Source organism: Aphis gossypii, chromosome 3 (assembly GCF_020184175.1).
Source record: "Aphis gossypii isolate Hap1 chromosome 3, ASM2018417v2, whole genome shotgun sequence".
NCBI classification, from domain to species: Eukaryota; Metazoa; Arthropoda; class Insecta; order Hemiptera; family Aphididae; genus Aphis; species Aphis gossypii.
Window position 1 is genome coordinate 53679134 of NC_065532.1, and position 13647 is coordinate 53692780.

Below are 13647 nucleotides of genomic sequence, written 5' to 3' on the forward strand. Positions count from 1 at the left end.
CAAATTCACAACCACCACAAAATTCAAAAATGAACAAATGTACTTAAGCTATGTATTATAATATATATGTACAACATATATATGTGTATGCAATATACCATCAAAAATTAGTTCCTCAACATTTATCACAGTAAATAACCAATCTTACTAGACACTAGTTATATCATTACCAGTGATTAAACTAAATATGATATAATTAATTTTACAAACCAAATAATTCAAAAAAATAAATAAATAGAAAAATTATATAATCTTACCTTAGTTTCAATAAAAACTGTCCATTCTTCAGTAGAACAGTAAGGTAAAAATCTGTCATAAAAATTTCCACTGTATAAGACTTCGGTCAAGTTTGGGAGTTCAGAGTTAGAAATATTTAATGGTTCAGACAGTTTAGTAATAAGAGTTTTTACTAATGGTAAAATGAAAGAATAACGTTCCATATTGTCATCTAAAATATTTAAAGTTAATTATAACTTTAATAACTATTTTTTAATTCGAAGCTTTATATTTAACTTACCTTTAAGTGCTTTTTGTAAAATACTATTTGCTGAACGTAATAAGTAACATTCAACTTCTATGACACTTTTATTACTTGTTTGTAATATAGTATGCAATTTAACTGTTGCCATAGCACAAATTTCCATATTTGGACTTGATGAACAGCTCAATAAAAGTCCTGTTAATAAAAATAATAAAACTAGTCAAAAAATGCAGTTAAATATAAAAAAGTAAGCACAACTCAACATATTATTATGTTATATTTGGGTGAAAAAAAAATAAATCTATGTACAATTAATTACTTTCAATTCAAACTAATAAATAATTGAATTTTATTAGTATATCATAGAAATTCTTACCATATGTCTTCATAGCAATATCTTTGTTGTATTGTTCTTGATTATCTCCAAAAATAGCTAATTGTTCGATTAATTTTATACAACCATCAAGTAATTTCACTGAACACTTTTTGTCAAAATTTGGACTTGGATCCAATACAACTAAATCATATACCAAACCTATCAACTGACCAATATTTTCCATCTTAGAATGATCATCAACAGTAGATCCAGAATCATGAAGGTCACTTAATACAGCTTCAACAGCTTTTTCTAAAATATGTAGCTTCAGTTCTAAATGAGAACAATATAACATATTGTTTAAACTTAGCATATTTATGCATGCCATAACTTGACCACGTTCCTAAAAATTTTAAAACCATTACAAAAGTATTTTAATATTATCTTTACATTTAAATTAAGTACCTTCCAACAATTTTTGCTATGAATATTAACTCCTCGCCACATGACAACAAAAAGAATATTTTCTACCAATGAACATAAATCGTTTTCTTTATTCTCTGTTTTACTACTAGAAAGTTCTTGCCAAGGACTATCGAACATAAAATATAATTCACATTTAATAATAGTTTATAATTTTTTTTTTTTTATAATTATTCTAATTTATATATATAATATTATGAATAATATTATATTATATAAGTACATTTATTTTATTATATGATACTAGTATGATATTAGTACTCATAATCCATATAAATAGTTTTAAAATTATAATCAATATTTAAAAACAGAAAATGGTTATACTACACCATAATACGATCATATGATAAAATGACATAATCTAAAATATGACACAAAAAGTATAATAAGAAACTAAAATTTCATTAATTATTACAAATTAATTTAATTAAAAATTAACAAAATATGCTGTTTGAGATATGTATTTAATTTACCATACTCAAGTATTTTATTCAGCTTCAGCAATTGTGGTTTTTTATTCTATAGTTAAAAATGAATGTTTAAATTTAAAATAAACAAAATAAAATGTTATTAACGTTATGTCGATACAATTAAAGATAAAAATATATTGACATTAATAGTTTTATCATATCTAATATTTTGTACATACTAAACAAAATTTAGACAAAATTAACTGATTAATATACAATAACGACCTAAATTTATTAGATTTTATTAAACTTAAAATCAGGAATATAAAATGTTTACTTGATAGTATCGAAATCATTCTGATCACTGCTTCCAACATCTTCACAAGCTGTTGATGCATTATCAGACATAACAATTCCAGAACTTATTGAACGATTATCTGGTGCAATAGAAGATTTTATTGATGATATATCTTCAAGACTGCTAGATATAGATCTAAAAAATAATATACTTAATAAATATTAACTTATACCTATTTAAATATAATATGTGAGTAGACAGCTATACAAAATAAGATATTTTATAACATATATTTTCAAGTGCTGAATTTTTGTTAGACTGTTATGTGTCTCTTACTGGACAAAGTATACATATAAGCAAGTTTTAATTTAAAATGTATAAAATTATGATAAATTATATTTCATTTTATACAGGAAACAATTAATTCTAATCAAATTTATAAATTATAAATTCCAAACAAATTATAAAGTAAATATTAACTTTGTTGAATTCATAAAATAAATTTTTAAACAAATGACAAAAATAAAATAATTTATAATCCTAATTTGTGTCTTGTAATTTTTCTTAACTCATTATTAACAAATAAATATTTAGATATTAGGTATCTAAATAATATATTTTTAGAGACATACCTATTACTCATACTGTAGGAATCTATATCAAGGCCCAACTCAACTAATAATTGTTTTGTCATTAATTGAGCTTTATCTTCATCAATAGTATTTCTATCAGAATGGGGTGAATACATTGCATACTTTTTTATTCGTTCCTTAGCACTTTCTCCAATTTCCTTAATAGTCAACATATATTAATAATTATAATTATTATATAACTCAAACAAAACAATGTAAATTATTTTACTTGAATTTCAGTGGTTTTTTGTTTAAACATTGAGTATGCTGATGTAACAGCGAATGATAAATTACTAGTAGCTGAGTGAATATTACCACTAACACTGTTCATGGCATGTGCTAGATTATCAGATGCAATTTGAATATTGTCACTAACAACTAAACCAACCGTATTAACAGCAGAACTTAGATTTTCTGAAGCATACTGAAGATTGTCAACAACAACTGCTGATACAGATCCAGCCACACCTAAATAAATATAAATAATATAGAATTTAATACAGCATGCGTTCAGTGTAAACTGATTTAAGAAACACTCAATTTATCATATTATATTTTTTATATGAGCTAAATATATATTTCAAAGTTTAAATTCTACGGATATATACATTGTCATTACAAGTTACAATTTTGTAATATCAATGCTAAATAAAAATTGATACTTTATTTTGTTAGCCTCAGGCGTGTAGCCAGGGGAGGTGATACAAGTGTAGTAACACCCCCCCCCCCACAGCCATGGATACTGAATATGTTTTATCAGGATAAAGATGCATTATAAGTACAATTTATCTTAAATCAATATATGATACATGATATATGTGACAAATTTAAATATACGTAAAGTAATCAATTTTGTGTGTATACATTTGTCAATTAATTTTGAATAACAAACCTTCCCCCTACAAATTTCTAGCTACACGCCTGATTAGCCTTATTTGTCCAAGTCATTTTAACTCAACAACTGAAGTTTTAAAATCAAAATCCACTAAATGAAAGCCATTTAAAATTAAATGCATTATTATCATATATTTTTTTTTTTTTAGATTAATTAAAATGTAAAAATTAAACAATTTACAACATCAATAGTTTGAATGATTATTATTTAATAATTTTAATCTTAAAATAAAATATTTTATAATATAAAAATATGAGAGGAGGAAAGTATATAGGTAACCACTCTGCTAACAATAAATGTTAAATGACTTTGTTATTGAGTAAGTAACCATAATAATTATTACAAATTATAAATTATTATCAGTATAATTTACCATATTGTAGACTCTTTAATAATAAATAGCTTATTTAAAATAAATTATAACTACCTTTTATTTCATTTTCAATAAAATTAGCAGCATCTGAAAAATTTTTTACTGCTGATATAGAACTTTCACAAATTGCATTATCAGAAAATTCTTCTTTAAATTCAAACATAGAATTCCATTTTTTTAAAGATAAATGTTTAGCTTTTTTAATATTGGGATATGAACTCCATCTTGTTAATTTCTTGTAAACTTTTTCAACATCATTTTCTTCAAAGCTCATTAGATCTTTGTTGTGTGATGTTTTTCCTTCAGCTAATCGATGTACTAAAAGCCGGGTTACACAATCTTGCCAACCAAATTGTTTAGCAAATGCTTTAGCTGCATTTGGATTCATGTAAATCATTGCTAATAACTTTCGAGCTACTTCTAGTTTTATTTCAATATCTTCATAGGCTAGACGATGAAGAATTGATAAAATTGCTGGATATGTACACATGGAATCTAAAAATTTAGAAAAATACATAAAATTGAATCATGTATAGTATTTAGTAGCAGTCAATTAGATTTAAAAATATACCTGTTAATAAAACCTGATCAAACATCATTAAAGTGACTTCCATTGATAAATTCTGAAAATCTGGTAGCAATGATATAAGACCCGGAAACAATCCATAACCAGAGTTTTGTAATCGTAAATTACATTTTTGCCTTTCATATACATACTTTGTTTTAAGTATTATTGACAAAAACTAAAAATAAAAAATAAATATAAATAATTTTTAACTAATAACTAACTTATTATTTTATAGAATTAAAATGAAAATACTTAAAAAAAAAAAAAAATACCTTTAAAACTCTATGTTTTGCTAACATACTAATAGATTTTTCAATTAAAATGCAGTATAAAATTTCAGCAGTTTGAGGTTCATACATCAATAAAAATAACTGATCTTTGCATGATTCATTTTCTAATTGTTTTATCAATACATCTAATAGTTCTATTACCTAAAATTAATAGTATTGTGATATGCAACATTATTTTTTATATAAAAAAATAAATATGAAATATTTTTAAAAGTGTTACTAACGTAACTTTTAAATAAAAATAAAAATTAATAGTTACCATTGTTTCTGATCTACATGTTATGAGATATCGTACAATAATATCTATATCTGATATACTAACATCTTTTAAAATATAAAATCGAACAATATCCAATAAAGATGCTCTAAGTACTGTAATATGATTAACTGATAATACATCACATGTAGTATAATAAGTTCTTATAGTGTCTAAGAAAAATTGAACACCAAATCGTTTTCGAAATGATTTACGATCATTTTTTATCAACATATATATAATCTTAACGACACCTAAAAATATGATGTTCTTAATACTAAAAAAAAATATATTAATTAGTTAGTAACAAACAAATATTACCAATTTGCACATTAAAAGAACATCGACACCAAATAGAAAAATTAAAAAGAATATGTTGATAAAACGGTCTTAACAGTTGGATGTTAGAAATCTCCTGTAATGATTCCATAAATAATTGCATTGCTTCTAACATTTGCAAATCAATCTTATCTGAAGGTACCTATAACAAATTAAAAATATATAAAAACACATTATATTTAAACAAACATTATTTACTTTTGTAAGTAATTCTCCTAAAATTGGTATGCCATTTTTTCTTAAAAGTTGTTCTTGTCCAACAACATTTCCTTTCATTAGATTTTTTATTAAAATAAACAATAAGCCTATAGGATGTAGCTCAAGTCTTTCATCTAAAAATTAAATATCATATTATATAATAAATACCCAGATAAATAAATAATGTTTATAATTTATAGCCAAAAATATTTTTTAAAAAACCAAATAATTAAATTGCATACCAAGAGAGTATGAACGAAGAGATGAAACATCGTCTAAATCTAAAGAAACTTCTGTGTTTGTATGATCCAATGATAATAAACCTAGATGTTCATTTTCATTTAAAACTTGACTTTCCAAAATTGGAAACAAAACACATAGACCTCCAATCATATTTATTACATCCTAGATAACATAATGTTATTTTCACCAATAAAAAAAAAAATTATTATATTTTTGAAGTACTTGTATGGGTGAACATTTATTAACAGCTGCTGTAAGACGAGCATTGATTTTATTTTTTTGACTTAAATCTAGAGCAGTATCACGACTAGAAGCAGCAGTAGGACTAAAGTAAAATATTGATCTATTAAACAGTCCTAATATATCACATGTAGAATCGTCCATTGTACTAAGTGAAGAATAATTTGGACCTAAAACAATTATTAATAAATTTATAAAATATACACAATTTTTAAGGTTCTTAATTACCCAAGTCAAATATAGATTTTATCTGTTGAGCTGATAGATATTCAGGAAACAAACAAATTGGACCTAGTTGACCTTTAAGGCACATAGAACAACCATACAAAGAATCTTGCATGCCAGGGGGAAAGTCTTTAACATATGGATCCATAGCACTTGATCCTCTCATAAGTAAATAATTCGGTACCTACACAATAATATTTATTACATACCATAACAAATTTTGCAGTATATTATTTATATAAATTAATTTTAAAATATTACTTGACTAATAAATGATGGTAAAATTCCTCGGTCAACTTGAGGTTGGATATCAATAGATTTTGACACATGAGGAAGAAAAGTACCAATGGAACATTTTTGAAATTGCTACAAATTGAAAATAAATTATATTAAAATTGATTAGCAAATAAACAAACAAATGTATAATATAACTGTTTAATTAATAGGTATATTACATCAGTTAATGGCATAAATTTGGCAGGAGCACTAATATTTTGCACACCATCAATATAAATTGAAACTTGATTATGCCCAAAAGGTCTCCTTAAATAAAATAACATAGAAAAATGTGTAAAGTGAATTATGCCAATTTCCAAGTACTACATTCTTACTTTGATGGGCTATAGCTAACATCTACACAATACCAACGATTTTCTACAAATCTAAAATCTCGAGCAGTAACTGTAAAAAATTCTTTTTTTGTATTCATTCCAACAACAAGAGTCCAATCTGATCCAATAAAAATTTCTAATCCTGTATTTGAATTGGTTACTAAGCTAAAAAGAAGTTATAACATATATTTAAAAAATACTACATTTAATTTATAAAACTATAATTTTTAATGTCTTACTGTAACAGTTGGCGTCTGTAAGAAGCCAAGCCAAATGTACTAGTACAGTGATGAAAACTAACATTATCCAAGCGTAACCAACAATGAAAGGTTAAGCCATTCATCGGTCCAGGCCATTTTTTTAATTCATCAAGTATAAGACCTTCTGTTAATGAAAAAGATAGAATTATTAAATTAATACAATATTTATTTATTTTTATAGATTATTCATAAATCGTGCTAACTTCTTTAAGAACAAAAAGATATTTATGAAAAATAAATTATAAGTTCTCAATTATGTTAAATATAAATTGCATCCAAAAATTTGAAATAATCGTTTCCCATTCGTATCAATTTATTTATAAACAACTTAACTCAGTAACAATATTAATTATTATTATTCAATGATAAAATATAAAGACCTGTTTTAGGTTGTTACAATATTATATACTCACATTGTTTTAATTTAAACTAAAGACTACGATAAATTCAAATATATATATAGTGTATACCTTGATCTTTTTGAACATCAAAAAAAACTTTGCAGCTATAATCATAAGTACAATAAGCAACTTCTGACAATGTTCCAAGCATTTGAGTGATGTATGGAAACTAAACAAATAAAATATAATTTTTAGCCTAAGCCCAAAATATAAATCAAAATCAAAATACAAAGAAAAACTTACAGGTTCATCTTTGTCTCTCATTAATAAAAAAATCTTTTTCAATTCAGAGGTTGAAATAGAATGTGAAGCTAAATTTTCAATAAGTTTCAAAAGTTGATGGACAGTTTTTTGAGCTAATTGATTACAGTTTTCCAAACATGTGCATACTGAATCAATAACTTTACAAACAGAAGATTGACATTTACTAAATATAAAAATAAAACAAAATCACATTTTTTTATCAAATTTAACTTAACAATATTTAATTTAACTTATTGCAGATATTATTAATTTATTTAAAAAAGTATACTTTACCTTTGTAAATTTGTGGTACACAAATTAAATATAATACTTGCTAACCAAACTTGATCCATTTCATCAAGACTCGGTAACCATTCAATCAATGGTACAATCATCTGTGCATTCTATTATAAAATAAAAAAAAAAAAAACACTTTGAAATTAGTTATATATTATATTTGTATGATAGTATAGCGATTCTTAAATTTATGTTGAACACGGATTCCTGATAAAAGATTTTTAGAAATCACAAACACCCTCCAGCCAACTTCTTTTTTTATGTGATATGTCCAGGTTCTGATAGAACCTTCCCAGATTCCTGACATCAGTTTCACAGACCATCAGGGAACCACAGGCCATAGTTTAAAAAAAACTGTAATAGCGGAATAGTTAAACAAATTTTACCTCTAAATTTTGATCTAATGTTTTATCTGTATTTTCTGTAGCAATGGAAATGATAGCTTTTAATAACGGTTGACTTTTATTCGCTTGTTTTCCAACAAATTCAAATATTTTTTCATAGCCGTTTATACTTAACATTTGCTGTTTTGCTTCATTTGACATACGAAGAATTAAAGAAACTGTTTCAACACATTTTACTACATCATCTATTTCAATATCAACCTTCAAAATTAATAATTCAAAATAAATATTTAATAAAAATAATATTAATAATAATAATAAATTAATCACCTCGAATTTATTAAGTATGTCTAAAATTATTTCCAATAATTTACAATCAACAACATATCCTCTAATTTTTTCAGCATTAGATCCAGATAACTCTATTGATTGTCCAATAGCTTTAATTACACTTAAAACCAGAGGCTCGTTTATTTCATATGCTATACATTCTTTTAAAGTATCTCTTAAACACTCCATTTGAGTAGACACATCCAATTGACACTAATTTATAGATTGATTTAATAAGTATTTAGTAGGTACTTATTTATATACATTTTATAGATGAACTAAAATACATGCTATGCATAAATCTGAACAGGGCACTTTACATGTATGTACATCTTTATTAAATACTAAACTTACTTGATGTGGAGGAAATTGAATCATTACTTGTGTGACTGTTACAAAACATCGCAAAGCTGTAGTTTTCACCACTAACGGAATGTCTTTATCTGATATTACTTTCATTATTAGAGTACATGTTGGAGGACTTACTCCTCGAAGTGCGTTATGCTAAAATATAAAATTAACATATAATGTATTAATATATAAGCTAAAATTGTGTAATAATAAAAAAATATATTTTAATAATTAAGCTACAAAGTACAACACTCCAAGTGCAGTTGTTGATTTTGATCGTAAATTGAATATACAAATAAAAAATTTTAATAATAAAGTACTAAAAAACAAGCATGCATGTAAGAACATTATCTGTGTTTGTATGTTGGTTTTTTTATGATTATTCATTTTTTAAGCAAGTTATATTAGCATTTTTAATTTATACTATATCATATAATCATAACATGCTAAAAAATTGAACTATCATAAAATACCAACATACAAACACAGATAATGTCCTTATTATCAAGTTTCATATTATGTTAATTCACTCTAATGTTTAAACTAACGGAGCTAAACATGATCTGCTGAGCCTAAATTTGCTATGTTATGCACTTGTAAGACGGAAACAACACATGTGGTTGTTGTGTCCTGTTAAGATTATTAAATAATTTATTACTGTTTTAAACATTAAAATTGGATACCAGGTAATTACTGGGAAACAAATTCAAAATTCAAAAATATTACACTGTTCATTACAATGTCATTAACATTATTAATAATTAAATTCTAAAAAATAAGTTGAACAATCATCATTTATACTTAATTTAAATTATGTCCGGTTATTCTACTACATAAAATATTGAACTTTTCCATTTCCTATTCCATATAGTTACATAAAATATTATAAACATTTTATAATTAAACTAAATGCATTTTAATGGATGTATTTTTTCATACTATTTATCATATTATGTATTAAATTATAATAAATGAAAAACATAATTAACAAATTATTAATAAAATGTATTAAAATAAAAGTCAATATTTACATCTATGAGTAATTTTAATTTAAATTCAAGCAAAGCAAATATAAAGCAATGTTAAATTTAATTTTTGTTAATACAGGAAACAATTCAATTTTTTAATAACTGTTTTAACTGTTAAAATATTCAAATGTTTAATTAGATGAACATATTATTATACTCAATTAAATTCAAAAACATAAATTATAAAATAAAAGCTTTCATTATAAAGAATTTCATCAAAATGTATCATAGATTTAATAAGATAAACATTAGAATGTTAGTTAAACATATAATAGTAAATCCTGAAATGAAATTTATTTTTATTATTTAGCTAAAATTATAAGCAGTGAATTAAAATATGCATTCATTTTTCATTGCTATTTGTTTCTCAATGCATTTAAATCACCAAAGCCCACTCACCAATGCATTACAATTAATGACAGAATATTGACCATTTTCTATGTTCTGATGAGGAAGTAACTAATATCAATAAACAGTAAACAATAAATATAAAAGAATAGGTCTACAAAGTACAAACAAACATTCACACAAATTAAATTTTATAATCCCATAAGCTTAATATACATTATCACCCATTAACCAGAATTTTTATTATTAGTCTAAATATTTACTTGAGACCCGCAAACTATTGCTCCAAATACATCTAAAAGTTCAGCAGCTAATAATGGATGTTTGACTGCTAAATTTGTCTCGAAACAGTCTAAAATTAAATGGATAATATCATTATCCACATAAACATTATGAACATAAGCATATGGATTTCATATAAATTAAACGTACCAAAAATAAAAGGAATAACTTCTACATGTAGCATAGAAGGAGGATATTGAAGTTTAGACATATCTAAATCTTTCATTTGAGAAGAATCGAAACAACGCCATATTTGATATGGATCATACAGACATTCCAAAAAATGGCATAGTGAATGACAAAATGATAATAATGAAGATTTTGTAGATTCATCATGTTGTTGGTCAGTAGAAGTAAGCTATAAATATTAAAAGTATTCAACTATTAAAGTTAATTTAACATTATAAAAAAATTCACATATCAGCATACGGCAAGATTTATTTACTTTGTGAATTAAGTGTGTAGCTACAGATGTACTTTCTTTAATGTAATCACAGGATGTCAATAATGGGATGTTATAAAAATTTCTGCTAATTACAATTAAACAACGAATTAAATATTCCGCCTCAATAATGTTTTGTTTGGATAATTCATTCTAAAAGACAAAAAAAAAAATAAGTTAAAACCTTAAAAAACATATATACAATATATATTAAATCATATAATTATTTATAAATTACTTTTTCCGTATTGTCCTTAGCAATGTACAAAAATTTTGCAATTGCTGGAAGTAATTCATCAGGTAGTCTCGATAAAGAAGGTCCCGCTTCAGGATCAATAGTAGTTGGTAAACAAATGTCTGTATTAACCCACTTTAAATTTAATTTTGGTTCCCATATTGCAACAAACCCGCATATAAACTGTCTAAAAGAAGCTTCTTCATTCTTAAAAATATAAAAATGTATATTAGTAAATTACAAGTATTTTCATTATACTCAGATAGAGATATTAACACTAATCATGCTAAAGCGAAATACTTTCTATTTTATTAAAATAATGTGACTATTGAAAAGTTACAATAATAAAAATATTTAAACCTATAGAATATGTAATAACTAATTGTACCTACATAATAAGAATTAAGAGAGGATTGATCAATAAAATTGCATCATAGTATAAACTCAAAATATTACATTGTATGTAATAATCTGAAAAATTTCTCTTCAATTTAGAATATAAACATGAAACCATTGAAAATGGAAAAAATTTCATTTTTGATATTTTTATTTGTCTAAAATACATACTTACAAAGAACTGATATAATTGGACTTAAGGAAATATCTGATTCATAAATTTTAATAATTATTTTATTTTATAGTAAAATAAAAAATAAAAACTTACTCAACAACAATATTTTTTTTTACAAAATTTAAGTAAATTAAATTTTGGAAATTTTCTATTAACAGCTGTTAAATAACCACTAATATAAAGCCTATATAACAATTTAGGTTACATCTTTTTAACTGGAACACTATAACTTGTTAATTATAGTAAAGATTATGTTTGAAAAAAATAACAAAAGTTATCTAAATTGTAGACATAAGCCTATATAGTATTATTACAAACAAATAATAATTACACACTGAAATTCCAATTGTGTTATACTAATATAAAGTATATAAATACCTTTGTAGTGTATTGAACCCAATACGTGTATATTGCATCTTTCTTATAGTCCATATTTGTTAATAATTACCTATTTCTTTTAGATTTAACACTCATTTTTAAATGTATTTCTCTTATTTGTTTACTTTTAATGTTTTGATTTTTCCTAGATATTAGATATCACTTCTGCTGTTATCAATAAAATAGTTTTATTATCATTTTATGATACAAGCACAGACTATATCATATAGTCTGTGATACAAGATTTAATATCACTGCTCAACGTCTAGGTCATAGATAATAGAAGTTAGTTCTTCTAAATTATCTATGGTTACAACACAAACTTCTATACTAACTAGTTTTATATTGAAATTTGTGGATGACAAATTAAATATTTAAATATTAATGAAAGCAGTATGGCAGTATCGCAGAATAGATAAAAGATGAAACTATTCTGTTGCAGTTTCAAGATTCAAGGTGTACTTATACCCAAGTCTTAAATCCTAATGCACTTTTGAAGATCTTAACAGCCTTACAGGGTCCTAGTGTACCTAGTTAAATACTCTTTTGGTGTTTAAAATCTATTTAACATCTTTTTTGAAAATTTTATTATCAACAACAATTACAAGGTTAAACACAGAACCGAAAACTAGGTGTATAACATAGTGTTAATAAAGAAAGACTCTCTTTAGAATCAATAGTACCTAATCGATAAAATATGTCTGTGTTTAATGTAAACATTTTAGAACTTAATTTTGATTCCCAGATTATTTTAATAAATCCGCATACCTACCTACCTAGTACCTATTAACTCTCTAAAAAATATAAAAATGTACTAAGTATCTACAAATAAATTATAAGTATTTTTCATATAATACTTAATATACAGTGTAATCTTATTAATACTAATCGTGAAAAGCAAAATAATATTAGCAATTAAATAATATGTATTTAAAATCAGAATTGATCAATCAAATTGTATAGTATTATATTATCTCAAAATACTATAAATAAATCACATTTTATTATTTTGAATACAAAATATTTAATTGAGTGAGCGCCATAGACGCAAATCGCAGGGTAGCTAACTGCTAAGGGTGCTTAAATTTATGCACCTACTATGAATATATATGATTAGTGCTCAGATTTTAAAGCATATGCTTCTTTTTTTTTATATGAGATAGAGATCAAATTTTTATACATAAATTCGTTTTTAGTCATTCTGATTAGAAATAAACCAACTTTTTTGTTGTTTTTTTTTTGCTTTCTCATTGCTTTTTTTTTAAATTATTCCAGCTGT

General features: G+C 24.3%; 1 protein-coding gene across 2 annotated transcripts in view; it reads right to left on the minus strand.

The window, feature by feature from the left end:
• The window catches only part of LOC114126665 (neurobeachin-like protein 1), a 107733-nt gene extending 95211 nt beyond the window's left edge, over window positions 1-12522 (minus strand). Inside the window, exons 1-32 of one of the 2 annotated variants that reach the window (XM_027990663.2) lie at window positions 12369-12522; window positions 11423-11626; window positions 11188-11337; window positions 10893-11100; window positions 10724-10812; window positions 10512-10571; window positions 9088-9237; window positions 8734-8946; window positions 8446-8664; window positions 8057-8166; window positions 7763-7946; window positions 7589-7688; window positions 7098-7242; window positions 6859-7023; window positions 6703-6790; window positions 6509-6613; window positions 6251-6431; window positions 6005-6192; window positions 5782-5944; window positions 5540-5673; window positions 5324-5483; window positions 5006-5256; window positions 4729-4887; window positions 4460-4631; window positions 3943-4383; window positions 2850-3088; window positions 2621-2778; window positions 2028-2183; window positions 1263-1389; window positions 858-1200; window positions 518-676; window positions 258-448 (exon numbers count right to left, since the gene is read on the minus strand). In XM_027990663.2, the coding sequence (XP_027846464.2) occupies window positions 258-448; window positions 518-676; window positions 858-1200; window positions 1263-1389; window positions 2028-2183; window positions 2621-2778; window positions 2850-3088; window positions 3943-4383; window positions 4460-4631; window positions 4729-4887; window positions 5006-5256; window positions 5324-5483; window positions 5540-5673; window positions 5782-5944; window positions 6005-6192; window positions 6251-6431; window positions 6509-6613; window positions 6703-6790; window positions 6859-7023; window positions 7098-7242; window positions 7589-7688; window positions 7763-7946; window positions 8057-8166; window positions 8446-8664; window positions 8734-8946; window positions 9088-9237; window positions 10512-10571; window positions 10724-10812; window positions 10893-11100; window positions 11188-11337; window positions 11423-11626; window positions 12369-12422 (5466 nt within the window). In that variant the 5' untranslated portion in view covers window positions 12423-12522. The remainder of the gene's footprint in view (window positions 1-257; window positions 449-517; window positions 677-857; window positions 1201-1262; window positions 1390-2027; window positions 2184-2620; window positions 2779-2849; window positions 3089-3942; window positions 4384-4459; window positions 4632-4728; window positions 4888-5005; window positions 5257-5323; window positions 5484-5539; window positions 5674-5781; window positions 5945-6004; window positions 6193-6250; window positions 6432-6508; window positions 6614-6702; window positions 6791-6858; window positions 7024-7097; window positions 7243-7588; window positions 7689-7762; window positions 7947-8056; window positions 8167-8445; window positions 8665-8733; window positions 8947-9087; window positions 9238-10511; window positions 10572-10723; window positions 10813-10892; window positions 11101-11187; window positions 11338-11422; window positions 11627-12368) is intronic. The other variant, XM_027990665.2, reaches the window with a different exon arrangement.
• Window positions 12523-13647: the final 1125 nt, after the last annotated feature.